Source organism: Carettochelys insculpta, chromosome 30, assembly GCF_033958435.1.
Source record: "Carettochelys insculpta isolate YL-2023 chromosome 30, ASM3395843v1, whole genome shotgun sequence".
Taxonomy (NCBI): domain Eukaryota; kingdom Metazoa; phylum Chordata; order Testudines; family Carettochelyidae; genus Carettochelys; species Carettochelys insculpta.
The window spans coordinates 1,952,101-1,979,804 of record NC_134166.1 but is presented as its reverse complement, the minus strand read 5'-3'; the positions used below and the strand labels follow the sequence as shown (position 1 = coordinate 1,979,804).

Genomic DNA, 27,704 nt, shown 5'->3' with positions numbered 1-27,704 from the left:
TCTTCATTGTGTCCCGGGGCAGTGTGGGGTGTGACAAAATACCACATGTGAGGATTTTACCCCTCTGGTTCAGTTTCATGTGTTTCCTACTGTCTGGTGATAACTCAGAGTGGGTGTCTCAGTTTCGGCACAGCATCAGCGCATAGTTGTGAGGGGGTTCAGTGTGTTGATTTCTCCCACATACACAATGGGCCTCCTTCACCATTTGCAACCAAGGCAGCCAGGTGACACCTTTTCCCTGGGAAACAGGACCAAGGAGGGAGGAAGGGCCTGGCTGGTTTGAACTGGAACTAAGCTCTGGAGTGGGGCAGCCTGGTCTGGCTGGAGAGGAAGGAAGGGGGCCAGGGATCTGGCTCGGAGACACCCCCCCCCGGGCCCTTTTCCCCAGGATGGATGGTACTGAGGCTTCTGGTTCCTGTGCTGACAAGTCTGTTCTATGCCGTATCCCTGTTGCCCCATAACCCTGCTGCTCCCCCTGCTGAACAAGAGTCAACTCTGCCTGCGAGTGGGGCCAGGGCCTGGGGACCCCTCATTCTGTGACATGGGGCTGCTCTGTCTCCGGCACCCTCCCCTGCTGCACCACCTCTCTGGCCAGGTTGCCTGCAGGCCCTGCAGCCAAACGAGCAGTCAGCACGAGGCTGGGAACCAGGCTGACCATCCCCCCAGTTATTGGGCTGAGGGGTGCTGGAGGTCATTTCGGGCCAATGGCCTGGCAGGTAGAGGAGTTTTGCAAGCCTAGGTGTTGTGCTCTTGGCTTTTGTTGCTGTGTGCCACACCTGGGCACTGTGGGTCCAGGCTTCTCCTACCTCCACCTTCTTCCCGCACTTGCTCGGCACCTCCCGGGGCTGGCGCTGTGACCCTGCCCTCACCCCCATGTTGCCTTGAGAAGACATGGCACTAGGAAAGGCGGGTCCATCCTGACAGGAATGGAGGATGGGTGTGTGTGTGTGTCACCTTTCCCCATGCAAACCTAACACGATTCCTGCTCTGCAGTGTTTTTTTAACAGGGGCTCAGTCAACTTGCTGTTCATTTGCATGTCTGTACTGCACGCAGGCAGGGGGGTGATTCACATGGCAGACAGGGTTCAGGCAGTGACCGCTGGAATTAGATACCCCAGCAGAGCTGCCATGATTTCACCAGCAGGGTTGCAGGCCCCCAGGGTTTAGCAGCCACCTCTAACATCTTTGCACCGGTGCCTTTTGTCTCATCCCCTATAAACTGAGACCCCAGGACACAGAATACCACAATCACGTTCCTTCCTGCCAGGCCCAAGTGGCAAAAAGCTGGTGCCTCGGCCAGCACAATTCCAAGTAGTTGTGTTGCCTTCCGAGGAGCTGGGGAGCTGGCCCAAAGAGCCTATGGGGCAGAGCAATAAACCACTGCTAAGTGTGGCACCAAGCTCTGTTCTGCACAATGCCCCATGGCAGCTGCCAGTTATCTGCACCTAAATCTCCTCCTTCCCCAGGAGGGTAGCAGCACAGCATGGGCTGGCAAGGGCCACCAATGCCCAGCATTGCCTATGCAGAGAACAGACCAGCACCCCAGGCCCAGGGGCCAGCTGCGCCACAATTACCTGGTTTCACTGGACTACTCACAAGGGGCAGGAACACACGCGAACATGCTCCTGGAACCCCTGGCCAGGAGCTGAGCCTGTGCCATATTGCCCACCTTGGTGTCAGAGCCTGGCTCCAGCGTGTTTTCACCCATCTGCTGCTGCAGCGCAGAGTCAGAGACTGAAAAATTTCCGAGGGCCACAAGGCCAGGCCAGGGTAGGCTTGTTTGCCTTAGTGCGTACCACAGCCCGTGGTCCCATCAGGAAGGTGTTAGCATAGGAACCAAAGCTCTTGGGATTTAGTCCTGGCCCTGCTGCTTGCTCAAGTCACTGCTCTTCTGTTTTGCTTTCCCACCACCCTCCACCTGTCTCGTCCATGGCACCGGAAGCTCCGGGTTCAGGTGGGGGAGGTGGGCACTTAAGCTGTGTGAGCCTACCAGCTGGCAAAACAAGGCCTGATTTTAGCTGGGGCTTTCCCATCCTCCTGATGTACAGCCCAGAACCACCCATTTCACTAGGAGGCCCCACTTCCTTCCTGGCGAGCCCTAATAGCCCTGTTTATGTGCCTCTTACCCATGGCAAGTGGGGAGGTGGTAGGACCCTGCTGCGCCCTCTTCAACATTTGCACTCTCCCAGCTACAACCAGGCCCAGCCCTGCCAAGAGGGGCAGGAGAAACACAGAGCCCTGGGGTTTGCTGTGGGTTGGTCCAGAGGGCTACAGTGCTGTGTGCAGAGGGAGCGGCATCACATTACTCCATAGCTGGCTACATGGGGAAGTCCTGAGATGGCAAGAGCCTGTGGCACCAGGCAGCAGCTGTTCTTTGCACAGGTGCCATGTGCAGTGCTCACAGGTGGGGCTTGTCACACTGTGTTCCACAGAAGAACAAAGCTCTTTGTTTAATGGGCTCGGCAGTCACAACCAAGCAGTGCCAGAGGATGGCTGGAGTGACACCCACGTCTGCCCAGCAGGACGTCACCTGGCACGCTCATGACCAGCAAGCGGAGGGGGCTCAGGGCCCATTTCAAGGAAGGTTTGTCAGCAGCCCCCTTAGCTTTTCTTGCCCTGAGATTCTAGCTGTATTTCTCCGCAGCTGCTGGGTTCCTGCTAACTCTGTCCGGCTCTTCCTGCCACATGCTGGCAAGGCCCCAAGTGCGTGGGCCAGCTCCTGCCTTGTTAGTACTGCCATGGTGACACAGCTGAGGGGCCTCCCCTTAGGCAAACAAGGGCAGCCTGGCCATCACCAAGCAGGATCGGGGGTTACCAGACTAGCTTTCTATGCCTGGCTCAGACACAGGCTTCCTGGCTAAAGCACTTCATCTCTCTGCCGAGGCAGAGTGGGGCAGAGCTTCAGGCCACACCCTACAGGGTGCTTAGGGAGCACAGGGCCCCTATTGTGTCTAGCCTCCTCCTCCTGGCAGCAGCCAGCATGCCCGTTAAGAGTGGGCAGGAGCCATCTGAGATGGAGGAATGTGTGAATGGTCATGACAGATCACAGGTCCATCTAACCCCGTGTTCTGTCTTCTGACAGCAACCACTGCCAGGTGTCCCCAGGGGAGTGAACAGAACCGAACCGAACCAACTGACCCCTCCCAGCACCCATTCCCAGCCTCTGACAGAGGACAGAGGCACCCTCCCTCCCCAGCCTGGTTAACAGGAAGGGATGGACCCGTTCTCCATGACTCCAGCTGTTTTGAACCCTGTTGTGGTCTTGGCCTTCACAACCACCTCTGGCCAGGAGCTCCACAGACAGACTGGGTGAAGAAAATCTTCCCTGTGTGCATTTTAAACCTGCTGCCTATTAATTTCACTGGGTGACTCCTAGTCCTTGTGTTACGGGAACAAGAACATAACTTTTCTTTATTCACTTTCTCCCCACCAGTCCTGGTTTCACAGCCCCCTCTCATAGCCTCCCATTTAGTCATCTCCCTTCCAAGCTGAACAGGCTCAGCCACGTTCCCCTCTCCTGCCACAGCCATTCCAGATGCCTCACCTTTATTGCTGCCCTTTTTGGAACAGTTCCCAGTGCCTGAAGATGATGCAACTTCTGCAAAGGCCCCCAGGTCTCAGGCTCAGGTGCAGATGTGAACACACCCTGAGGCTCAGGACTTGTGAATAATTAGACCCCGCACAGCAGGGACATGAATCTAGCCTGCCACAGTCCATGCACCCCCTGATGAATCTAGCCTGCTCTCATCTAGGCCTGGGAGATGTGGGGCTTGCTCACAGGGCGTTAGTACACAGCAGCGGGATGCCCATCATGCTGAAACAGGTGGCGGGAGGGGGGGCGGTTCCCATCCCACCTTCCCACAGAAAAACCTGCACTCACCCTGGCTTGGTGCCTCAGGTATATTGACCCCTCCTGGCCAGGTGAGGTACTGCAGCCACTCCCTGGTGTGGACCCCATGCTCCTGACTTCCCGCCCACACCACTTGCCCTCAATGCCTGGTTGATTCAGTTTTGTTCATCCCAGCCCACCGCCCGGCTCCAGGAGCCCCCTCCCAAACCAATGTTTCCAGAGCTCAACCAAACACACACCCATTCACAGCCAAAGTTGTACAAAACAAGTTTTATTGGCTATGCCGTGACTTCCGGGGCATCTTCCCCAGCACACTGGGCTGGCAGCTTCAGCCTGTCTACTTTACATGCTCCTTCAGAGCTTCGTGGTAAATCATGGCGAGTGCCCCTACGAAAGTCACGTACTCTTGGAAGTTGACCTCTTCATCCCTGTTCCGGTCCAGCTCCGCCATGAGCTTCTGGATTTCTGCCTCCTGCAGTTTCTAGAGCCAGAGGAAAGCACAGAGGCCAGTCAGCACCCAGGGAGGCACAGGGCTGGGACTCAGGACCAGGTACACCCTGAGACGTGGCTTAAGGTTCCTGAGAAGTCTCCTTTCCCAGCACAATATTGCAGCTATAAGGAGAGATTTCGGGGGCTGGAGTTCACGTGCAGGTGAGGCAGGGGGTCTATGCAATACCCAGACCCTTGGGTGGCACTTCCAGCCATCAGCTCAAACAGGCAGACTTGGGACCCCATGTCATTTCTCCTCTTGTTTTTTGTTGGGGGTGGGAGGAAGGCATGCAAAGTGCCAGGACATCCCAACCGCCCAGTACACACTGGGTACTGCAGAGCAGAGAGCCCTGAGCCTGCCACAGCTACAGCTCCCTAGTCTGGGGGGCAGTTAGCCAGGGCTCCTGGGGGGGGGGCACATTGTCAGCTGGGGATTGCTGGAGCCAAGCCCCCACCCCCTCTTCACCCAGCTCACCCCTGAGTGGAGGTTGCAGGAACAGAGGTGGTTCTGGGCCCAAACTATGTTCCCACATTCAGAGACCTGCGCAGATCTGACATGGGCAGAAGCGGGGTGCTGGTCTGCAGCATCTGGTCCTGAGCCCTTGTGCAGCTCACCGCTCACCCCTTCCACTCTTTGTCTGTTCAAGCTGGAAGAGGTGGGGGCTCTCCGATTTGTACAGTTCCCAGCACAAGGAGGCTCTAAACCTGGCCAGGGCCTCTCTACACTAGGGCAATGCAAACGAAGTAATGAGCAGAATGACCACCTGAGAGCAGACCTGGGGCACTAACATGCTTATGACACCAACTAGAACAAAGATGCACTTTTCCAGGGGCTGATTTCCACCCTGCCCCATGTCCAAACCCATGCCCCCCACCTACCCCCCAGCCACACTCACCGGCCCAAGGTGCAGCTCCTTCTGGATCAGCTCCTTCAGCTCCTTCTTGCTCAGCGTGTTCTTGTCCCCTTCCTTGCCCGAGTACTTGTGGAAAATGCAGACCAAGACGCCGACAGCAGTGTCCAGAGAAGCGGCCATCTCTGCAGGGTTGGGCTGGGCTGGGCTGGGCTGGGCTGGGCTGGCGAGATCTAAGGGGAGAATGGTTGGTGAGTGAGGCCAGGACACAACATCTCAGAGGAACGAAGGAACCGTCTGCATGCATTGAAATAGGAAGAGCAAAGCCAGCGCCCAAATCCCTGCCCTGGGGGAAAGGGCCAAGCCTGGACAAACCGGGTAACCCAGGGGGCTAGGACCTTTGGGGACTGCCCCCTAACTCAGCCCTATGGGATTCTATACTGGTGCCAGTTTCTCCCTTCGTCTCTGTGCCACTCGCTCGCATCCAGTGAGCACCCCACAGCAGCTGGGGGCTCTTCCCCCACCCCACGACAGCCCAGGAGAGCAGCATGGCCTCGGCATTGCCCGGAAAGGGAGCGAGAGGGGTTTACGCCCATCTCAGCAGCTGGAGGGAACGCAGGGCCTGGAGCAAGGACCTGCACGGGGGGACTGGCCAGACCGCACAGCTGAGACCCATCTCGTGTTCACTTGGGTCTCGGTGCTGTGCGCGGAATTCAGTGACAGCTGCCAGAGGACAGTGGGGGACTGGGGTGAAGCAGGTGGTTAGGTCCCCTTGTCCTTGCATCTCACCCCCAAACCACCCACTCCCCATGGATACACTCTCCCCATATCAGCTCAACTCAGGAGAAGGGGCCTCAGGCACCCCACCTTGGCACCCAATAGAGGGAAGGCTCCAAGGGCATCACAGCAGAGGCTGCAGGTGACCAGACCCCACGGTGACCAGCTCCATGGCACAACCGAGAGACCAGGGGACGGCAACCAAGGGCCAGATCTGGAGTTTGTGGGCCCCCTCCCCAAGGGCTCAATCTCCCCCCAGGCATTTTCCTGCAGCTCCATGGCCAGGGCCCCGCCCCAGCTACCAGCTTCACAACCCCAAGGGCCCACAGCAGTAGGGGTCGGGATTCTTACCCCGCATCCCCCGCTCCCTGCAAAGGGTGCAGAGCCAAGCGGGCGGGAAGGGGGGCAGGGCGGGGCGGGTCCCGTGTCCCGCCCGCCTTTCCCACAAGGGGGCGCTAGTCCTTAGAGAAAGCCGAGCCCGAGGCAGCCCGCGGGTTGCGCAAGGGCCCCGCCCGGCCCCGCGCTCTCTGCCAGCGCCTGCAGCGAGCGGGGCCAGGGGTGCGGCTGGGGGGGAGGGCGCACACCCCGCGCAGTGCCCGCGCCGCGGCTGGGGGGGGGCAGGGCGCACACCCCGCGCAGTGCCCGCGCCGCGGCTGGGGGGGGGGGGAGGGCGCACACCCCGCGCAGTGCCCGCGCCGCGGCTGGGGGGGGGGGGAGGGCGCACACCCCGCGCAGTGCCCGCGCCGCGGCTGGGGGGGGGGGGAGGGCGCACACCCCGCGCAGTGCCCGCGCCGCGGCTGGGGGGGGGGGGAGGGCGCACACCCCGCGCAGTGCCCGCGCCGCGGCTGGGGGGGGGGGGAGGGCGCACACCCCGCGCAGTGCCCGCGCCGCGGCTGCGGGGGGGGAGGGCGCACACCCCGCGCAGTGCCCGGGCCGCGGCTGGGGGGGGGGCGCACACCCCGCGCAAGCCGCAGGCACAGCCCGGGGGGGGGCACTGCCCAGGGGGACTGTTCCCGATCTTGGGGCTCCCCGAGCTCAGGGGGACGGACCCGTGGGCGCAGCTGGACTAGTGGCCCGCACAGCTGGGGAAAGGGGGGGGGGGCACGAGCCGAACTCACCCTAGACAACGGCGCGGAGCGACGATAGGGGTGGCCCGCGGGCGGCAGTTATATAGCGGGCCGAGCCCACCCCAGCAACCCTGCCCACTGCCCGGAGAGGATGGGGGGGTGGGGGTGGGAGGCCACGCCCCCTTCGCTCCATAGCCACGCCCCCTCCCGCTCCGTCCCCTGATAGGTCCTGTGCACGTCGTCACTTCGCCTCACCCTGCTCCCCCCGAGGTGTCAGATGTGGGGTGGGGAAGGACACGTGGGAGCTGCAGGGCAGGCAGGTTCCCAGCGGGCCAGGGAGGCAGGAGAGCACCTGGGGGTTGCCCCCTGTCACACACTGGGCCCCAGTGAGGAGCACTGGAAATTCCCCTAGACCCACAGCCAGGACCCACTGACCCCAGAGCAGGGCCCATCCAGCAGCAGGTCCACTCGGGCGTCAGCACCTCCCTGCATTCCACACCCCCCCCCCCCGTGCCCTGCAACCAAGCAGCCTTGCCCCAGCTACTGTCCCCCGTACAGACCAGGGCTGCTATCAGAGCCCCATTTGCCCCAGTCCTCAAAGGGATCTGTAAGGAAGGAAGCGCATCTATAATAGGTCAGGGCCTTTGTGCCAGGGGCTGCCTCCAAGCATTGGCACAGGAGGTGTGTAGGCAGCTGTACCCAGCAGAAAAGGAGGACGAAGAGAGAAGTTTCCCAGCAAGGGTCCAGCTCATTGCTTTCATCAGTGGGTGGAATAAATTTCACTATGTGCATTGAGGCCTGCACCAATAGAAATGCATGGGGTGGGGCGCCTGCACCCTGAGGAAGCAGGAATAGTTGGACAGAGTCTCTGATCTAGTCCTCAGGGATGTGGGGCTCACTCACAGGGCTTTAGTACAGGTCTGAGGGGTACCCATTGTGCTGCAACAGGGTGATGGGGGTATTCCAAACCCAGCTTCCCACAGACAAACCTGCACTCACCCTGGCTCATGCATCTGACCAAGCGAGCCTTTGCGCATGAAAGCTTATGCTCCAAAATACCTGTTAGTCTATAAGGTGCCACAGGACTTCTTCTTGTTCACGCTGGCTTGGTACCTAAGCTAGACTGACTCCTCTTGGCCAGGTGAGGTACTTCATCTCTCTCTGGTGTTCATCCCATGCTCCTGACTTCCTCCCCACATGCCATCACCCTTGACACCTGGTTTGTTCAGTTTTGATTGTCTCAGCCCCCCGGGTGGCCCAGCTCACAGAGCCTCCTCCCAACCCAACAATGTTTCCGGAGCTCGACCAAACACACACCTATCCACAGCCAAAGCTGTACAAAACAAGGTTTTATTGGGTACGCCATGACCTCAGGGGCATGTGCCCCAGCACACTGGGCCAGCAGCTTCAGCCCATTTACTTGCACTGCAACAGAGCCTCATTGTACAACATGGCCAGCATCCCTAGGAAGGAGATGTACTCCCTGAAGGTGACCTTGTGGTCCTTGTTCTGGTCCAGATCCGCCATGAGCCCCTGGATGTCTGCCTCCTTCAGTTTCTAGAGTCAGAGGAAAGCAAAGACGCCAATCAGCACCCAGGGAGGGGAAGGTGTGGGACCCAGGGCCAGGTGCACCTGGGGGCAATCAGGGCAGGGTTTAAGATTCCCAGACACCTCCTTTGCCAGCACACCAGCACAGCTAAGAGGAGAGATTTCAGGGGCTGGGGTTTATGTGTGGGTACTGAGAGTGGGGTGGTCTGTGAGATACAAGGTGTCACACTAAACCCTTTGGGGGCATTTCCAGCCTTCGACTCTAACAGGCAGACTTGGGACCCCCATGTAATTTCTTCACTTTTTGGTGGGGGGGCGTGTAGGGAGGGTTATGCAAAGTGCCAGGACATCCCAGGCGTCCAGTACATGCTGGGTGCTACTGAGCAGAGAGCCCTGAGTCTGCCATGGCTACAGCTCCCTAATTCGGGGGCAGTTAGCCATGGCTCCTGGGGGGCACACTGTCAGCTGGGGATTGCTGGAACCATGCCCCCAGCCCCTCTTCACCCAGCTCACCCCTGAGTGGATGGTGCAGGCACTGACCCCACTAGATCTACATCCACGGCAGGGGAAACCTCAGAGGAGATTGTGCCTCTCTGAGGCCTATGATGCTGCCAGACTGGGGTGGGGGTGAGAGTTCAGAGCGCTGCGTGGGTCTCTGGCAAGGGTGGAAGTGGGACACATGTTCTGGTCCTGCTCTGAGCCCTCGTGCAGCTCACCTCTCATCCCTGCCGCTCTTTGTCTATTCAGGGTGGAAGAGGTGTGGGCTCTCCAGTTTCTACAGCTCCCGGCACAAGGAAGCTCTAATTCTGGGCAGGGCCTCTCCACACTAGGGCAATACAAACAGAGCAACTTACAGCAGGGCCATCTGAGAGCAGACCTGGGGCACTAATGTGCTTTTGACAATGAATAGAACAAAGGATGCACTTTTCCAGGGGCTGATTTCCACCCTGCCCCATGTCCAAACCTGTGCCCCCCACCTACCCCCCAGCCACACTCACCGGCCCAAGGTGCAGCTCCTTCTGGATCAGCTCCTTCAGCTCCTTCTTGCTCAGCGTGTTCTTGTACCCTTCCTTGCCCGAGTACTTGTGGAAAATGCAGACCAAGACGCCGACAGCAGTGTCCAGAGAAGCGGCCATCTCTGCAGGGCTGGGCTGGGCTGGGCTGGGCTGGGCTGGCGAGATCTAAGGGGAGAACAGTGGGTGTGTGAGGCCAGGACACAACATCTCAGAGGAACGAAGGAACCGTCTGCATGCATTGAAATAGGAAGAGCAAAGCCAGCGCCCAAATCCCTGCCCTGGGGGAAAGGGCCAAGCCTGGACAAACCGGGTAACCCAGGGGGCTAGGACCTTTGGGGACTGCCCCCTAACTCAGCCCTATGGGATTCTATACTGGTGCCAGTTTCTCCCTTCGTCTCTGTGCCACTCGCTCGCATCCAGTGAGCGCCCCACAGCAGCTGGGGGCTCTTCCCCCACCCCACGACAGCCCAGGAGAGCAGCATGGCCTCGGCATTGCCCGGAAAGGGAGCGAGAGGGGTTTACGCCCATCTCAGCAGCCGGAGGGAACGCAGGGCCTGGAGCAAGGACCTGCACGGGGGGGCTGGCCAGATCGCACAGCTGAGACCCATCTCGTGTTCACTTGGGTCTCGGTGCTGTGCGCGGAATTCAGTGACAGCTGCCAGAGGACAGTGGGGGACTGGGGTGAAGCAGGTGGTTAGGTCCCCTTGTCCTTGCGTCTCACCCCCAAACCACCCACTCCCCATGGATACATTCTCCCCATATCAGCTCAACTCAGGGGAAGGGGCCTCAGGCACCCCACCTTGGCACCCAAGAGAGGGAAGGCTCCAAGGGCATCACAGCAGAGGCTGCAGGTGACCAGACCCCACGGTGACCAGCTCCATGGCACAACCGAGAGACCAGGGGACGGCAACCAAGGGCCAGATGTGGGGTTTGTGGGCCCCCTCCCCAAGGGCTCAATCTCCCCCCAGGCATTTTCCTGCAGCTCCATGGCCAGGGCCCCGCCCCAGCCACCAGCTTCACAACCCCAAGGGCCCAAAGCAGTGGGGGTCGGGATTCTTACCCCGCATCCCCCGCTCCCTGCAAAGGGTGCAGAGCCAAGCGGGCGGGAAGGGGGGCAGGGCGGGGCGGGTCCCGTGTCCCGCCCGCGTTTCCCACAAGGGGGCGCTAGTCCTTAGAGAAAGCCGAGCCCGAGGCAGCCCGCGGGTTGCGCAAGGGCCCCGCCCGGCCCCGCGCTCTCTGCCAGCGCCTGCAGCGAGCGGGGCCAGGGGCGCGGCTGGGGGGGCGCACGCCCCGCGCAGTGCCCGGGCCGCGGCTGGGGGGGCTCACCCCGCGCAAGCCGCAGGCACAGCCCGGGGGGGCACTGCCCAGGGGGGTGGAGTTCCCGATCTTGGGGCACCCCGAGCTCAGGGGGACGGACCCACGGGATGGGGACGGGGGCGCAGCTGGACGACCGGCCCGTACAGCTGGGGAAGGGGGGGGCACGAGCCGGACCTACCCAAGACAAAGGCGCGGAGCGGCGATGGGAGCTGCCCACGGGCGGCAGTTATATAGCGGGCCGAGCCAAGCCCAGGAACCCTGCCCACTGCCCCGGGGGGGCGCGGGGGATGTGGGACTGGGGAGGCCCTTTCCCCTCTGCCCCATGGCCCCGCTCCAGCCACTAATGTGCCCTGTGCACCTCGTCCCTTCGCCCCACCCTGCTCCCAGCCCCCAGCGAGGTGTCAGATGTGGGGTGGGGAAGGACACGTGGGAGCTGCAGGGCAGGTGGGTTCCCAGCGGGCCAGGGAGGCAGGAGAGCACCTGGGGGCTGCCCCCGTCACACACTGGGCCCCAGTGAGGAGCACTGGAAATTCCCCTAGACCCACAGCCGGGACCCACTGACCCCAGAGCAGGGCCCATCCAGCAGCAGGTCCACTCAGGCGTCAGCACCTCCCTGCCCTCCCTGGAATCCTGGCCCCAGACTCTGCTACCACCGCCACACCCTTAGGGACCAGGGCTGAGATGAAGGCCTCAAAGGGATCTGTGGGAAGGAGGCGCCTCAGTAGCAGGTCTGGGCTCTTGTGCCAGGGGCTGCCTCCAGGTGTTGGCACAGGAGGTGGGTGGGCAGCAGTACGCAGCAGCAACAGAGGGCGAAGAGAAGAAAGTTCCCTAGCAGGGCTCCCTCTCGTCCTTTTCATCAATGTGTGGAATAAATTTTGTTCTGTGCACTAAGGCCTGGGCGGATGGGCCCCAATTCTAGGCACACAGGCTGCCAGCTGTGGGTGCTGTGCTCACCAGCTTGGGGGTGGGGGAAGCATTTGAATTTCTCCTGGACAGCTGCCCAAGCACTGAGAACCCTGTTCCCAACTGCACGGGGTGGTTTTGCCTGGATAGACGGTGCACAGAGGGGATGAGCGGAGAGCCGGACAGAAGGAAACCACTCCCACTGGTAGAACTGAGAGCAGAGCACTGTTTATTGAGAGCAGCTGGACTGGACAGGCCCCAGACAGCTCCAGGCATTGGGGGCTCTCCTGCTACTTGCCACCCCCCTGGAAGAATTCGTTGTAGGCCATGCACAAGGTGGACAGGAAGACGGAGTATTCCTTGAAGTCGATTTCATGGTCGCTGTTCTTGTCCAGGTTTTTCATGAGCTGCTCAATGCCACCCTCCTTCATCCTCTGCAGGAAAAGGGGAGAAGCCAGAGGGACTGGAGCCAGCCGGCTGGGATCGCACTGGCTGTACAGTCACCTGGCTCATTAATGCTGCACTAAACCTGGGCAGTGGCTACCCGCAGGGCAGAGCAGGGAAGGGACCTCATGGTTCCTTCCCGGCCGGTGGCTGAACTGGGAGTGCAGCTGTTCACAGGGAGCGAAGCCACTTGGGGAAGAAGCAATCCCCTGAGCATGGTGGGCAAAGGTCCCCCACCAGCCCCACCCTAGCTAAGGTATCCCTGCCCCTAGCTCTGGGCAGCAGGAACTGCAACTCAGACCTGGTAGGGCTGTGTCTACACTTGCATTCCTCTTTTGAAAGAGGCATGCAAATGAAGGAAATTGAAAATGCAAATGAGGTGCAGATTTACATATCCGGTACCTCGTTTGTATAGTCTTTCAAAAGAAGAAAAGCAGTATTGACAGCTCTTTCTAAAGTAAACCCCATGTTCGAAAGAACCTTTCTTCCCATAATAAAGGGAAGAGGGATTCTTTCAACAATGGGGTTTACTTGTGAAAGATCTGTGTCTAAACTGCTTTTCTTCTTGTGAAAGAATAATATGCAAACGAGGTGCTGGATATGTAAATATGTGCCTCATTTGCATTTTCAATTTCCCTCATTTGCATGCCTCTTTCAAAAGAGGAATACAAGTGTAGACATGGCCTAGGGCTACATCTACACTTGGGCAAAACTTCGAAATTTCCATGCTAATTGCCAAATTGCAGAATACTAATGAGGTGCTTAAATGAATATTCAGCACCTCATTAGCATGCTGCCGGCCACAGCACTGTGAAAGTGCCGTGTTTCGCTCAGTCACGGCTCATCTACATGGGGGTCCTTTTTGAAATGACCCTGCAACGTCCTATCTGCTGACAGGAATAAGGGGATTTTGACATCTGTAGCGTCCTTATGGAAAGGACCCCCGTGTAGAAGAACCACACGTGAGCAAAACGCGGCATTTACAAAGTGCTGCAGCCGGCAGCATGCTAATGAGGCACTGAATATTCTTTTCAATGCCTCATTAGTATTCTCCGATTTGGCTATTAGCATGGCCATTTCAAAGTTTCACCCCAGTGTAGACAAAGCCTAGGAGATTAAAAGTTAGGCAATTTAGGTCAATTTTGTACCGAATCAGTCTTCACTACAAGCTCATTTTTTTGATGTTAAGGGGTTCTAAGGTCGGCTCTTGTCCTCCTTTTCACAAGAAGTAGCACCAAAAAATTTGCAAGGGTGACCGTAGACATAGCGTTACTAAATTCGGTTTTATTGCCCTCCAGATGTGTCCCACGATGCCCCAGTGTATCCTGTCTGGCCACTGCTTTCAGCTCCACTGCTCTCCAGCTGAGCAGGAAGTAGCCCAGGAATTTTAAATTCCTTTGCTTTGTGGCCAACATGGCTAGCAGACCAGGCAGCACAGCTGGCCATGAACTCCCAGGGTCTCAGACAAGCCCAGCACAGAGCGTGCATGAGATCCAGGACCTCATCGCTGTGCGGGGGCGGATGGGTCTGTCCTGCACAGCTACAAACCAGCAAAAGAAGTGTGGACGTATATGCAAAGATCTCACAGGGCAAGCAGCAAAAAGGCTGCACCAGGGTCACCCGGCAGTGCTGAGTGAAAATAAAGGAGCTCAGGCGGGTGCCCCAGAAGACAAAGGAGGCCAATGGACAGCCTGGGTCATCTCCCCAAACATGCCACTTCTCTAAGAAGCTGGATGTGAGTCTACGGAGTACCCAAGCCCTGCCTGGGTGTCTGATGGCACAAGATCAAACGGAGCCATTGGCTGCTCCAGAACACTGTGGGGGAGGGCAGGGGCCTGTGAAAAATGGTCATTTCCCCCCTGACATTTCCCATGATTTTTTTTAATGTGGTGGGGAAAATAGCTCCAAGTTTTATTCAGCCTTTCAAAAGCTGGAAGAGGCTGAGGCTGCGGGGGAGGCGGTGGAGCGCGAGTAGAACCCCAGTGTTCATGTCGCTGCAGAAAAATCCCCCATCCCATCCCATATCTCATCTCATCTCCCTTCCCCTCTCCACCTCCAACCCACGGTTGGGAAGCACTTACGTCCCCCAGCCCCAGTTCATTCTTCACCAGCTCCTTCAGCTCCCCCTTGCTCAGGGTGAACTTGTCGCCTTCCCGTCCCGAGTACTTGTGGAAGGTGCAGACCAAGGTAGCCAAGGCCTTTTCCAGAGGCGTTTCCATGGCGCATGTCCACATTAGGCTGCAAGACAGACCGGGGCTGGGAAAGGCCTCGCTGCTCTGCAGGGCTGGCCAGAGACTGCAGACAAGAGGCTCATGGAACAGCAAAGGTTAGAACCCTGCAGACAAGCCCCAGGGAGTGTGGGGCAGAGCCGATGTTCCCGCACATTGTCTCCTTCTATGTGAGGAATAAATTTTGTCCTGTGCACCACCAGTAGAAACACACGCTGCCGGGCGTGGGCGCTCTGCTAATCACCTGAGTGGCATTTGACTCTCTCCTGGGGGGCTGCCTGCGCACCCCGCTTACAGGGAAGACTGGTAGGAGCTGCCGCAAGGCAAACAGGCAGCACCAGGACACCTCGGCGGCGGGCTGCGTGCCAGCGTGCGGCACCAGCCCTCGGCATTACTAGAACAGGCTCTGTTTTCCAAGGGCTCTCCAGCCAGGAGCTCCCCACTCTTGTGGGCAGGACAGCTGGGCCCAACATGAACAGGGCCCCTGGCTGGTATGGCTGACAAACACCCATGAGAACCAGCCCAGACCCAGAGAGAGTCAGGGGTTTGCCCCAGGCCACATGCAGCAGAGCCGGGACTCAAACCCTTCTCCCACAGCCCAGCCCAATCCCCTGGCTGCGAGCTCCCCCTGCTCTCTGCAGCTGTTGGGCTGAGGGGGAATGCAGGGCTCAGGCCAGTCGAAATGCTTCTGAGCCCAAGGGCAGGTCCTTAGCCGTGCGGGCATGTCGCTAGGTTAATTAACAGGCTCCCAGGGCTGGGGCAAATGCTTTGAAGTTCTGTGTCTGTCTGACCTGTCCTCCAATGTCCCAGACGCTGCCCCCCCGCCCCCACGTCAGATGTGCCCATTGGAACCTGGACCTGTGGCTCCGGCCTGATGTGGCAGCGGTGCGGGTGCAGGAGAGGATCCCTTCGAGACCACCCGCCCTCTCCGGCCCCAGCCCAGTGGTGCTAAGGATCCAGCCAGCTGCTCAAGTCCCCCAGGGAAATTGTGGCACACTGTGCACAGGCTACAGAGCAGCAGTACATGGCTGTGCTGCCCTGTCCCAGCGGCGAGCTGCCTCTGCTTGGACCAGCCTGTTGGTGAGCAAGACCAGGAGTCGGTCCAGTAAAAGCTGCAACCTCGTTAATACGCTGGGACGGACGTGGGTCCCCCACCACTATCTCCCCTCCTCCTTCCTGCTCAGCTCTTGTGTAACCCACACACCTGCTGGGTGTGGTTCACGCTGTCCCATGGAGTGGCGCCTGGACCACCTACGGAGAGAAGGACTGAGCCTTTTCTGCAGCCTGAGCCGAGAGCCAGCTGGCCTTAAGCTCCAACTGAAAGGCTCCTGCACTAAGCTCCAGAGGTCCCTGGTTCAAGCCTGGCACTGTCTGCCAGGCTGGGCTGGGTCCCTGAGTAGAGGAAACCACCCAGCCCTGTAGCGTGTGTGTGGAGGTAGGCTCCGGAAGCTGGTCTGATTCATAGCGGGGGAAGTGGGGCTGGGTGGCCAGCCACATGCTGCCTTAGAGGAAGTGCCTACAACGCGGTTAAGCCCGTTGCATCCGGCCCCTCCAGGCGCTGCGGCTGCCTATGCTGCTAGGGAGAGGCCAGCAGACCTGCAGGTTGCAGCTGTGCCTCCAGCTGGATGGGAACTCGGGCACCTTGTTCCATGTCCTCCAGGAGATGGTGGTCAGTCAGACAAGAAGCAGGCACGGGCCAGGACGCTGGCGGAGCAGGTGTCGATTCCCAGCTCTGACACTGACTCCCGCCATGGCCCTGAGCATGTCCTATCATCTCTCTGGCTCTCAGTTAAGAGTCCAGCCTTTGGCTGCCTCATCTACTGGGCCTGCAAGTTCTTTGGAACAGGGATGCTAAGTGAAATGGAGAATTATTGGGAAGCGCAGCCCAGGGCGGTTACACACACAGGCTCAGCCATTCCCCTGATCGCACGTGGCTCAGAGGAAGACAGACTGTACAGTGCAGGCCTGACGCGAGTAAGCAGCAGCAGTGGTACTTACCCACAAGCTGGGTATGGCCGGGCACTTGGGGTGTGGGCCCTTCCCAGGGGTGCAGAGCTGTGCTGCTGGTTCAGCCCAACAATCGAGGCAGGTGGCTTTTAGCAGGCTGAGAGTTTGAAAGGTGGTTAAGGGGATTTGCTGTTTCTGTTTTCCAATTCTGTTGTTTTCCAGTTGGGTCCTGGACCCTAACGCTTCCAGTTCCCCCAGGAGATCCTCTCCACTACATACCCGTGACACACCTCCGCAGGCTGGGGGAACCGGGGCAGCAGCACATTGGATTAAAAGAATTGGGTGTGTTTAGTCTGGAGCAGAGAAGGCTGGGAGGGGATGTGAGATCAGCTTCCCAGTACCTAAAAGGCTGTGACTATGGGGAAGGAGAAAAATTGTTCCCCTTGGCCTCTGGGGACAGGACAAGGAGCAATGGGCTGAGACCGCAGCAAGGGAGGGTTAGGTTGGACACGAGAAAAAGCTTCCTAATGCCAGGGTGTTTACTCGCTGGAATAAATCGCCAAGGGAGGTTGTGGCATCTCCATCACCGAAGCTATGTAAGAGCAGGTTGGATAAACATCTACCAGGGATGATGCAGACCAGTGGTTCCCAACCTTTTCCCTGGTGTGGACCCCCAGCCATGCCCCGACCGTTCACAGACCCCCAGCAAAGCCAGTTCTACTTTCTATGATCATTTTTATTTATCTTTTTTCCCACAGATGCCTGCAATACCCACGTGGACCCCCAGGCTGGGAACCACTGACTAGATGGGGCTCAGTCCTGCCACGAGGGCAGAGGACTGGACTGGATGGCTCGTCATGTCCCTTCCAGTTCTACTGTTCTTTGATTCTAGGATCCTGCAGGAAGCAGCCAGGTTTACTCCAGGCTGAGTAAACAAGGCAGGAATCCCCAGGAAGAGGGAGTCTGGAGTAGAGCCAGTGCCTGGCGTGGTGGGGAGGGAAAGCCACTGTGCCAAGCCCTTGGGAAGGGAGCCCCAGGAATTTCCACACACACACCGCACCCCTGCCCCGGGAATCTACAGCCGCCTTCCCCACTGGAGCTGAAAACCTATCCAGGTTCCTCTTGGGACGCAGCTTTCCTTGGAGCCCGTGGAGGAGCGAGCCCAAGGGGAGCCAGCATCCAGGAACGGGGCCTTCGCGGCACTGCCAGGCAAGGCCAGCACCACCCAGAGCGGGTGAAGGAGGGAGCCCAGCAGCCCTCCCCAGGAGCCCATGGCATCGCTGTCTCCCAGCTCAGGGGCCAGAGCCGTGCTGCCAGCCAGGAAGTAGGCAAGGTCGGGCACTGTCTGAGCAGTCCAATGCCCAGCCCACAGCTCCTGGGCAGTGACTGCCACCCAGCTGGCTGTGCCGCACAGCTGGGGGAGGGGCGCTCCAGCCCTGCACCTGCAAGGGAGGGTCGTGCACATCTGGACAGGGGCACACACCTCTGGTGAGAGGCGCTGCCAGCTCTGCGGGCCAGGGAGGGGCTGGCAGAGCTGCATGTGGGGATGAGGAAGTCAGCTGCGCTAGCCCTGGGCATGCTGCCAAGGGAGCAGGGAGGGAGGGGGAGCCCAGGAGGCAGCACGGCCCTCACAAGACAAGCAGCAGCCCAGGGTGTAAAGGCCGCGCCAGCCGATGTCACAAAACCACCCAACTTACCCAGCCGGGAGCACAGGGACTGCAGGAGAGCGGGGCCTGCAGGCAGCTCCCGCTTTTATCTGCAGTGTGCCCGCAGGGAGCCCCGCTCTCCCCCGCCGGGAGGGCCAATGGGAAGCGGAGCTGGTTGCCAGGAGCCGGGTGGCCCATTTCTCACCAGGTGTTTCTAGGTGTTGCGTGGCTGCAGAGCTGAATTCTCCAGCCGCTGCTCTCTGGAGGGCAAACCCCAGGCCCGCTGCCCCGGCACCTCTGGCTTGCCCCCTTCTCAGATCTCTCAGTGTCAGTCTGGAGCGACTCCAGATTCACCCAGCAAAAGCCAGCCTCTTGGCGACCGCACCTGGGGGACAATTCCCCCCAGGCCTGGAGCCAGGGCCAGGGCCAGCCTTCAAGGTGCTAACGAGGCTGCTGTCGCTGCTTTCCATGCATGGCACCAGCTGCAGCCTGGTGCCTGCACCGGTGGGGCCAGGGGAGTTCCCCACAAGCAGGATTCACAGGAGGGCGGGGGACACACTGCTGAGCAGCTGGAGTCTAGGGGATGAGCCGGCCGAGGGGACGCAGGCAGCTGGAGAATGCTAAGGCAGGTGGAGCAGAGGGAATGTAAGGTGGGGAGAGGGAATGGGGAAGAGGACTAGCTGGTTTGGGAGCAAGCCGAGGTCAGAGGATTCATGGTCCCCTGATTGCTGGAGAGGAGCAGGAGGTGGCGCAGGGGGAAGGCTCCGGGTGGAAGGTCAGGAGGCGTCAGGGCAGGTCCAGAAAACAGGGCTGGTGAAGGCCCACTGAGAACTGGGTGTGTTTGGTGTGCACAAGAGAAGGCTGGGAGGGGAGGGGAGAGCAGCTTCCCACTACCTGAAAGGCTGGCACAAGGAGAGGGAGCAAAATCGTTCCCCCGGGCTCCAAGGACAGGGCAAGGAGCAATGGGCTGAACCTGCAGCCAGGGGTGAGGTTGGACATTAGGAAAAATGTCCGAGCTCTCAGGGTGGTTAGCGCTGGGGTGAGTCGCCCGGGGAGAGTGTGGAACCTCCATCACCGGAGATTTCTTAGGGCAGCTCTGACGCGCACCTGCTGGGAATGGTCTAAACGGTGCCGGGAGCTGCTGTGCGAGCAGGGGCTGGACTGGACGGCCTCGCGAGGTCCCTTCCCCTTCTGGGGTGTGACAATTCTATACTGTGTGTCTCCGCTGCCCAAGGAGGGAGCCCAGGCCATCAGCCCCTGCGCTTAAGAAGGCCAGTGGCCAGGTCCTCCCCGGTGCTGAGCTGCCATAACCTGTGGGCTTTGCACTGTGCTCAGCGGACGTGCTCTGGTTCTGCCCCAGGGATTGTGGGAGAGCTTGTGGCAGGACAAAGGGCTGGGTGGGACAGTATTTGGAGGACTAGCAGCAGTCGAGGGGCTTTGAGTCCGTCCTCCCTGCACAGTGGGTGGGTTACCACCAATGGTCCCGCAAATTTTTTCCATCTGTGGGTGGAATGAAGTTTTTTTCTGTGCACCAAGATATGGGCAAATGTGCACCACCCACAGAAACACAGGCTGGCGACTGGGGGCACTTTGCGAAGGGGCTGGCCGACCGCCCGCACGCTCAGCTCATGGGGAGCACTGGTTACCACCCCCAGTGGAAGGAGACCACAGCCTTGGTCCCAACCCCCACGCCCCAGCCAGGGCAGCTAGCCCAGTCTGCAAGCACCACCAATGGCACAGGAGAGGGGTGGGCCAGCAGGCTGTGTGCCTGGGCTGACTCTGCAGTGCAGACAGGCTCTCAGGGCCCAGTCATTTGCAGTAGCACACAGCAGGCGTGAGACTGCCGTTTCGGCACAGTGCCTTGCACGCCCACATGTGCACTGGTGCAAATGGCAGCTCAAGGCTCAGAACAATAGTGATCCTGCCCTGGGTGTGCGGGGGGGGTGGTCCAACCCCTCCTGATGGCGACAGGACGCTGAGGGGTGTCATGTGAGCTGGGGGGTGGCTCTGGAGAGAAGAACCGAGTCTTTGTTGTGTTTGGTGTGCATTGCAACGCACAGCAGTCACGCCTCTGTGCCGGCCACCAGGCTGCTCCACGCCGCCTTTCCCGCTCTTGCAACGTGACTGGGAGCCTTGTGATTTGGGGGTGGGGGGGAGGTTCCTTAAAACCACAAGCTGCTGGAATCGTGGGATTACTTGCCAACGCCAGCATCCACCCACAAGGCCAACAAGTGTCCAGCAGAGAGGTGCTGGGGAACAGGGATTTGAGCCTGGCCAGCAGATAGAACTTCCTGCGTTTAGTAGCTGGCAGAAGAATCTCACGAGCTTTGAAGCCCCTGCTTGGCCGCACTGCATGGGCTGGTTCCCTTCCCCAGAGCACAGGGTGCTAAGCCCTGTTCCCTGTAAGCTGAGCACGTGAGCAGCCGCCCCGGGGGAGATTCAGGTGCCACCCCGGTGATTAGCAGAGCGCCCTCAGCTGGCAGCCTGTGTTTCTACTGGCGGTGCACAGCCGCACGCTCCTTGGGGTACAGAACGCAATGTATTCTGCCCATGGATGGAAAAAATTTGAGGGACCCCCTGATGCTAAGAGGGACCCCATCCCACCAGCCTGGCTGACCCAGTTCCTGGAGCAACAGAGACCTGCTGGAGCAAGGGGGAGAGGCCGGGAGGGTTCTGTCCTAGGGGCCCCCCAACAGGACAGCCTGAGCCGGGAGAGAGCTGTCTCAGCCTCCAGCCCCTCTGTCCCGCTGGACCCAGGAGGATCCACGATCCTGGGGAAGGAGTTTGGGACTCCAGTCCTTCCTCCAGCAACACTCCCAGCAGCCCCAGGGCAGCTCAGCCACTGGGGACGTTGGCACCTTCTTGGGGCCTTTTCTGGGCAGCCACTACTTATTCCATATGCTGTATGGTCACCGCGGGCCTGATCCGGGGAAGAGCCCCTGGCATGACAGTGAGCTTTGGATCCAGCCTCCGATTTAGACCCCCCAGATCAAATATTCCTGAAATATAACGACCTGCATTTATATGGGTCATCCAGAGAGTTTTACCTCCAGGTCTTTAGCAGAGACCTCTAAATGAGTTATCTGGTAGCAGTAGTAGGTTGTTATCCTCTATGTGCTCCAAGCTCTAGAAGGGCCCCTAACTCTGCCTAAACTGTCCTTCCATGGTTAACCCTTTGTGTCTCAGCAGGCCAAACAATGAGGGTGGGAGGGAGACCTGGCATTTGGCAGCCTTCCTTTTTTGTCATTTTTTCAACAGGAGGCCAGACTCAGGTGGCAGAGATGAGTCATGATTTTATCTTTGTCCTTTCCTGCAACCATGGGCCACAAAGAATCTGCCCATCCACATGGTATCTGGGCTGCAAGGAAAACAATCTGCATGCAAAATATTCTGGGGACCAAAGGCAAACAGCTCCCCAAAGACCCCCTTGCCTAGCCCTCAGAACGCAAGCAGTTGGCACCTAAGAATAAAAGTCACCCCTGGAAAAAGGGAGAAAGAAACGAACTTACTGAGGTTCTGAAGCAGGAAGACGAATAGGGTCAGGCCAGGCTGGAGTGGCCATTTTTATAGCAACGGCTTGTGCTCCAAGGGACACCCTCCGGGGGAATTAGGATTAAAAAGGGGCCAATGAAAGCACAAATCTCTGTGCAACCAGCTGGCAGGAGAACTCAGGTACCCCCAGGCTCTCCCCCACAGCCCCACCTTGGATGATCCCTTCCAGCTCTCTGGCAAGAAGAGCCTTTCAGCCTGGCTAGGAGCCAGGAAGGCGAGGGAGGGTTTGCCAGCCACACAGCCCGTGAAAGCCTGGTTCCTGGCCACCGCTAGCCCCGGGAGCAGTGAGGCGCGACAGAAGCCGTGTGCTTGGCAGCCACTCGGGAGATTCGGGGGCTGCTCAGTTGTTTAGCAGAGTGCCCACAGGTGCCTGCACATGTTTCTATGGCTGGTGCGCATCTCCACATGCCCCAGTGCACATAACATTTATTCCACCCTTGGATGTTAAAAAATGAGCGGGTGCCCTGGGGCAGAGCTGCCCAGATGAGGTGGAACACAGGGAGGACTGGGACAAGGGGTGCACGCAGGGACTGATGTGGATAACAGTAATCTCAAATCCCGTCCCACCCGCTGGCTGTGTGGGGACAGATGTGCCAGCGGCATCTTGCGAAATGTACCTACCGCTCCTGTACAGGCCAGGGGTTCCCAGCCTTCCCAGTCAAGGCCCACGCCAGCGAGGCAATTCCACGGCACACCCGCTTTCCTCAGCTGGGATGATGGCTCAGCACCGTGACATCTACTTGGTTTTGCTATGGCTACGCTCTTAGACGACCACAGACGACCGCAGCAGATGGAGGCAGGGGTTACACAAGGGCCTTCAGAAGGGCGAGATGAGGATCAGACAGCTAGCAGAGGAGAAGCGAGTGCACAGAAAGCACAATAAGGACCTGCCAGACACCCGCCACATCTGCAAGAGATGCAGCAAGGCCTGTCACTCGTGTGGGTCTTCACAGTCACAATAGACGCTGTAAATGAAGTCCTCAATTGAAACTATAAAGGGCGCGATCCATAGTCTGTGCAGACTGAAGGATGCCTACTACTACTACTACTGCTACTGCTACTACTACTACGCTCTTAGAGACGCCAGCAACAGAGCAGCGCAGGCCACGAGCTCACCGAGGACCAAGTGGGAGGTTGAGTAATCGAGTAACTGCTGAACTGTTCAGTTACTGACAGGGTCAGAGAGCAGGGCCCTCCCTGCCAGCCCGCTGGAGCCTGAGACGTGGCAAGTCAACTGCCCCAGCAGGCTCCTTCCCGCCCTCCGTGCCTCCCTCCCACTTTGCCACAGTAGAACTTCAGCTGCCTCCAGGTGCGAATGGCTCCTTGGGGGTCAGCACTTCTGCTCACCACAGCTCTGCAAAGAGCCACGGGGGTGGGTGGGAACTGACCGACCTGTCCCCTGCTGGTGTTGGGTTTCCCAATCCCCCGCTGCCCATGGTGGCGCTGCAAAGAGCCACAGTGAGGGGAAAGTGAGGAAACATCACGGCTCCCTTGGGCAGTTCTCGTGACACACTGGTGTGCCACGGCACACTGCTTGGAAATCGCTGGGCCAGGCCTCCTCCACCCTAGTGTCAGAGCACCTGGTGTGCCAGGTCTGTCCCGGGGTCCCTTTGGCAGAGCCGTCCTGAGGTGGGGGCAGGGCCTGGGGCAATCCCCCAGCAGTGCCCCAGGTGCTGAGCGCCTTCCCCCCAGCCCTCTCCCCTGGCCAGGGCCCTGCCACCTCACCCCCTCCCGCAGGAATGGAGCTGGAGGATCGCAGGGCCTTGGTGCTGCGCACAGGCAGCAGCAGCAGCAGCAGCAAGGGGTCACTGCCCTCCCATTGCCCACATAGTGAGTGCAGAAGAGGGGGAGAAGGTGACACCCCGGGCAGCGGCTGCAGCTGCTACCACCCCCTGCCCCTCGGCCCAAGGTAATCCCCTGGCCCAGCCTGGCTCTGGACCCAACCCCGGGTAATGCTCCCACTGCCATCCACAGGACGTCTGGGGTGGCCGTCACAGTGCCCCCCAAAAGCGCAGGGCCTGGGTGTCCTATGGGCAGGAGGGCCCTGTCTCTCGGCTGCCGGCAGAGCCCTGCCCATGCCACCTGCGTTCACACGTTCCTTCGGGGGGGTCCGGCCTGAACACCACCCGCGCCTGGCTCACAGCAAGCCTCTATCGGCCTTTCCCACCAGCCAGTCTGGCGAGCACAGAAACGCCCAGTCAGTCACAGACCCGGAGACACCTCGCCCGCAGGCGGCCATGACCCTGCTGCAGCGGCAGGAATGGGGCCTGGCAGAGCCCCGAGCCCTGACAAGTCCTGTGCTTCCGGCAGTCTGCTCAGAACGGGGCAAACGCGGCAGAAAGGCCTCAGAGCTCGGCAGCCTTGCTGTGTCTCCGGAGCCCGGCGCATGGCTGTCATGGAGTGGGGGGTCCCCAGGTGCTGTGCCCACAGGTGGCAGCAGACAGGATATGGGGCTGGACGGCCTTTGTGTGTGCGGACCCAGTGTGGCCCGTCTTGCGGCAATGCCTGGCCTGACATCAGGGCTGGGAACATGCACACACCTGGCGGGGAGCACATTAACCTCCCTGGAGCACCTGCAATGGAGGGACAAGGCACTGCCCTTCCACAGCAGGATCCCACCACAGAGGGGGACAGCGGGCTTGGAATTCCTTTACAAATCATGCAAAATATTCCGGGGACGTTCTTTAAGGTGACCTTTATTGAAAGAGCACCGCAGGCTTGTGAGCCAGGGCTCCTGGGAAGTGAGAGGCGCGAGCCGCAGGGCTGTGGGGTCACAGCTCGGGTACTGCCCTGGAGCTGCGTGGCCAGCTGGCTGTTCCCCACTGCTGCCAGGGCCGGGCATCACATGTTCCGCGGCATCTTGTCGGGGCAGTCGTGGAAGTCCTCGTCACACATCATGGCCATGCAGGCCAGGAAGGTGGCGTACTCCTGGAAGTCCACCTGCTGGTCCGAGTTGCTGTCCAGGTTCTCCATGAGCCTCTGGAAGCTGGCTTCGTCGTTCGGTTTCTGCCACGGGGAGAAGGCGTTACAGCGAGGGGGTTGCATGACAGAGCTCAGGTCCTGCAGGGGCCCTGTGGTGCCCTAGCCAGATGAGGCCTCCCACCCTTCCCACAGCCTTGCTCGCTGCAGCATCCCTCCATCTCGCAGCACCAGCAGCAGCTCCTTGGGTACCGCACACTTTGCACCGTGGGAGCCACAAGCGGGAATTTTAAAAGGGTATTTAAAGAGGCAAAACCCACCAGCCACTGGGACAGGTCCCGGGATCTTTAATACCAACCCTCTGCCAGCCCATCTGTGTGGGGAGAGCCAGGCCACGCCCCACTAGCAATCCCCAGGTAATCTCTGAGCCTGGCGCCCAGGAGGTCGGGATCTTGAGCCCTGTTCTACAGACAGGAAAACTGAGGGACGGCAGAGTGAAATGAGTCGCCCCCAGTCTCTGAACCCGGGTTTTCTTACACTGATGAAGCTGGGCAGCTCCTTTATCACCAGTGCCTTGAGCTCGGCCTTGTTCAGCTTGTGCTTGTCACCTTCCTTCCCGGCATACTTGTGGAATGTGGAGACCATCAGCTCCAGCGCCTGCTCCAGGGGCCGGGCCATGCTGGGCAGCTGGCAGACCTGAGCGGCATAGACAAGGGAGGCTGTCACAGCGTAGGGGTCTCCAGGCGCTGCCCCCCACCCCCAGCTCCTCCAGAGGAGACTCCGGTTCAGCAGGGGGAGCAGGAGGGTTATCAGGCGACAGGGACACGACAGCCCCAGAAGCCGTCAGCACCACCCATACAACCATAGCAGGGGCCCTGGCCCTCCTTCCCTCCTCTCCAGCCGCATGAGACTCCCCCAGTGCACATTGCAAATCCCAACCGCTAGGCCCCTCCTCCCGCCTGAGTACACGGGAGAAGTCATCACACTGGAACTTCCCTCGCCAACTGTGCACTGACGCTGGGCCTAGGGAAACTGAGGCCCCCACCTGGAGTCACTACAGGAGAGTAGGAAAGACGTGCAACATAACCAGGGGAATCAAATCACCATGGACCCGCTTCGTCCCCGCCCAGCCCACTGGGGAGCAGGAACGGAGGTGGCCGGGCAAACCCATCACGTCTGAGGAAGGAAGGAGCTCTGCTGAGGGAGCATCGCCCCAGTTCTGTGAGCGCAGCCACCTGCGGGCAGTCGGCGGGCACAGCCAGCGAGGAAAGAGGCACCGGGGCAGGCGACAGGGAGAGGGCAAGTGTCCCCTGTAAGCTGAGCGCTCGGGCACCGCCCAGAAGAGAGGCATGTGCTTTATGCTTCCCTGGGTGGTTCACCTCTCCTGGTGCACCAAACAAAGTTTATTCTGCACGTGGGTGGGAAAAATTAGATGATCTCTTGCCAGGGAGCCTCTTGAATCTGGTGCTGGGGTACCGAAATTCGAGGTGGACCCTAGACGGAAGGGTCTGTTCTACTTTGCAATAACTTGGGACACCAGGCAGGACTCTGGCCTGTCCGAGGGGCAGCCGAGAGCCTTCTGCATCCCAGACAAGCTCCAGTCGGAGATGGGCTAACTAATACTCAATCCTGCCAAGAGTGCAGGGGACTGGGCTACGTGACCACGCAAGGTCCCATCTGGTCCGCCCAGTGTGTGAGCACTTAAATACCCTGAGCCCAGGTGGGGACCTGAAAGCTCAGCTGCAAAGGTGCTAATTAAACATCCAGCTGGGTGCCAGCCAGGGCTCCCTCTCACTTTTTCCACCCATGGGTGAAATAAACTTTGTCCTGTGCACCAAGGCATGTGAACCACCCATTGGTACACAGGCTGGTTCTGCTAATCAGCTGGGCAGCCGCCCAAGTGCTCAGCTTCCAGGGAACCCTGGCGCCGCCATGTGCCTCGGTTTGCAGGCCAGTGCAATGACGCGCCAGTCCCTACAGAGAGAGCAGGTTGAGAACTCACTCAGAGGCAGATTAGCCACCCGGAGGGGTAGCTCCTGACTTCCCCCATGCTGGGCAAATCCAGCATGACTCCCTAGCCTGTCCCAGGGTCCCAGGCCCCTCCCTGGGTGCTCTGTCCTGCATCAGCCCCTGCCATGGTGATGATGCATCCCGTAGACAGACCACGCTGAGGTGTCACCCTTCCCGCCTTCAGATGCTGCCTGCCTCTGCTGCTCCCTTGCTGGCAGCACAGGCTGGGCGTTGGCTTCCGGCCTGGGTGCTGGGTGCCAGCCCCAAGCTAGCTGGGGAGAAACCTGGGGCCAGCGGGTGGCAGCTGGGAATGGAGGAGCAGGGCCTCTCCAGCCCTGGGCATCGGCTGAGTGCAGCTGCAAGAAGTGATTCCTGCACTCTGCAGCCAGGGGCGGGTTCCCCTCTGGTGCTAGAGCTCCTACGGAGCTGGGCCGGGGACGACTCTGCCTCCCCAGAGCTGTGGCGCAGGAGCCCAGCATGGCACTGCCCACGGCATTTCCAATCTCAGCCTCACGAAAAGTCCCAAGCCACAGCTGCTGCAAAAACCTAGTGCTGGCCTCTCCCCGCCAACTCCCAGGAGCAGCTGCCCCCCGCACCCCCTCGCCCCCAGGACCCCAGCTCGGAATGCAAGCGGCTGGCGAGGAAAGAAATGAACTTACCAAGGCAATGGCACAGGAAGAAGGAGGGGCAGGCAGGGCTGGAGTAACGGCGCTCGGTATTTATAGTGCTGGTGTGCGCTCCAAGAGACACCCACCGAGAGGTCTGGATTAAAAAGAGGCCAATGAAAGTGCATCTTTGCAAACAGCTGGCAGGAGAACGCAAGTACCCCCAGGCCCTCTCCCCCTCCCCAGCCCCGCCTTGGCTGAGGCCTTCCAGCTGTTCGGCAGGAAGAGACTTTCAGCTTGGTTAGGCGCAAGGAAGGCCAGGGGGGCTGCCAGCCACACACCCCATGAAACGCTGATTCCTGGCCCCGGCCAGCCCTGGGAGCAGTGATAAGTGGGGGGAGCAGCGGTCCCTGGAGGCTGAGCTGTGTTTCTACGGGTGGTGCACGTCCGCACAGGGCTCGGCGCGCAGAACAACATTTATTCTGCCTGTAGACGGAAAAATGAGCACGTGCCCTGGGGAAGAGCTGCCAGGTGG

At 59.7% G+C, this 27,704-nt stretch overlaps 4 protein-coding genes across 6 annotated transcripts; all 4 read right to left on the bottom strand.

Annotated features, from left to right (window-relative positions):
* Positions 1-4,105: 4,105 nt before the first annotated feature.
* LOC142003909 (protein S100-A6-like) lies at positions 4,106-7,100 on the bottom strand. 2 transcript variants are annotated; one of them, XM_074981276.1, is made up of 3 exons: positions 7,086-7,100; positions 5,236-5,423; positions 4,106-4,331 (listed from the first exon to the last, which is right to left on the bottom strand). In XM_074981276.1, exons 2-3 carry the CDS (start codon positions 5,371-5,373, stop codon positions 4,188-4,190), a joined length of 282 nt encoding a protein of 93 aa, XP_074837377.1. In that variant the 5' UTR covers positions 5,374-5,423; positions 7,086-7,100; the 3' UTR covers positions 4,106-4,187. The 2 variants fall into 2 exon arrangements, with proteins under 2 accessions (XP_074837377.1, XP_074837376.1); XM_074981275.1 differs by lacking the exon at positions 7,086-7,100 and having other exon boundaries at positions 5,236-5,818.
* A 1,277-nt stretch (positions 7,101-8,377) lies between these two features.
* LOC142003818 (protein S100-A6-like) lies at positions 8,378-11,123 on the bottom strand. The gene is made up of 3 exons (XM_074981111.1): positions 11,094-11,123; positions 9,581-9,763; positions 8,378-8,591 (listed from the first exon to the last, which is right to left on the bottom strand). Exons 2-3 carry the CDS (start codon positions 9,716-9,718, stop codon positions 8,451-8,453), a joined length of 279 nt encoding a protein of 92 aa, XP_074837212.1. The 5' UTR covers positions 9,719-9,763; positions 11,094-11,123; the 3' UTR covers positions 8,378-8,450.
* Positions 11,124-12,030: 907 nt separating this feature from the next.
* S100A5 (S100 calcium binding protein A5) lies at positions 12,031-22,537 on the bottom strand. 2 transcript variants are annotated; one of them, XM_074981045.1, is made up of 3 exons: positions 22,257-22,537; positions 14,344-14,500; positions 12,031-12,252 (listed from the first exon to the last, which is right to left on the bottom strand). In XM_074981045.1, exons 2-3 carry the CDS (start codon positions 14,494-14,496, stop codon positions 12,109-12,111), a joined length of 297 nt encoding a protein of 98 aa, XP_074837146.1. In that variant the 5' UTR covers positions 14,497-14,500; positions 22,257-22,537; the 3' UTR covers positions 12,031-12,108. The 2 variants fall into 2 exon arrangements, with proteins under 2 accessions (XP_074837146.1, XP_074837145.1); XM_074981044.1 differs by lacking the exon at positions 22,257-22,537 and adding an exon at positions 16,489-16,713.
* Positions 22,538-24,313: 1,776 nt separating this feature from the next.
* Positions 24,314-27,362, bottom strand: LOC142003634 (protein S100-A4-like). The gene is made up of 3 exons (XM_074980746.1): positions 27,224-27,362; positions 25,092-25,250; positions 24,314-24,641 (listed from the first exon to the last, which is right to left on the bottom strand). The coding sequence occupies exons 2-3, from the start codon at positions 25,230-25,232 to the stop codon at positions 24,477-24,479; spliced, it is 306 nt and encodes a 101-aa protein (XP_074836847.1). The 5' UTR covers positions 25,233-25,250; positions 27,224-27,362; the 3' UTR covers positions 24,314-24,476.
* Between the last annotated feature and the right edge of the window lie 342 nt (positions 27,363-27,704).

What these genes read in the sequence shown, in the direction of transcription:
- LOC142003909 (XM_074981276.1), bottom strand. Translation starts at nt 5,373, where the DNA reads ATGGCCGCTTCTCTGGACACTGCTGTCGGCGTCTTGGTCTGCATTTTC. An exon ending in AGGAGCTGCACCTTGGGCCG is followed by an intron (nt 4,332 to 5,235) that starts GTGAGTGTGGCT and finishes CTCTGGCTCTAG; the next exon opens with AAACTGCAGGAGGCAGAAAT.
- LOC142003818 (XM_074981111.1), bottom strand. Translation starts at nt 9,718, where the DNA reads ATGGCCGCTTCTCTGGACACTGCTGTCGGCGTCTTGGTCTGCATTTTC. An exon ending in AGGAGCTGCACCTTGGGCCG is followed by an intron (nt 8,592 to 9,580) that starts GTGAGTGTGGCT and finishes CTCTGACTCTAG; the next exon opens with AAACTGAAGGAGGCAGACAT.
- S100A5 (XM_074981045.1), bottom strand. Translation starts at nt 14,496, where the DNA reads ATGTGGACATGCGCCATGGAAACGCCTCTGGAAAAGGCCTTGGCTACC. An exon ending in ATGAACTGGGGCTGGGGGAC is followed by an intron (nt 12,253 to 14,343) that starts GTAAGTGCTTCC and finishes CTTTTCCTGCAG; the next exon opens with AGGATGAAGGAGGGTGGCAT.
- LOC142003634 (XM_074980746.1), bottom strand. Translation starts at nt 25,232, where the DNA reads ATGGCCCGGCCCCTGGAGCAGGCGCTGGAGCTGATGGTCTCCACATTC. An exon ending in AGCTGCCCAGCTTCATCAGT is followed by an intron (nt 24,642 to 25,091) that starts GTAAGAAAACCC and finishes TCCCCGTGGCAG; the next exon opens with AAACCGAACGACGAAGCCAG.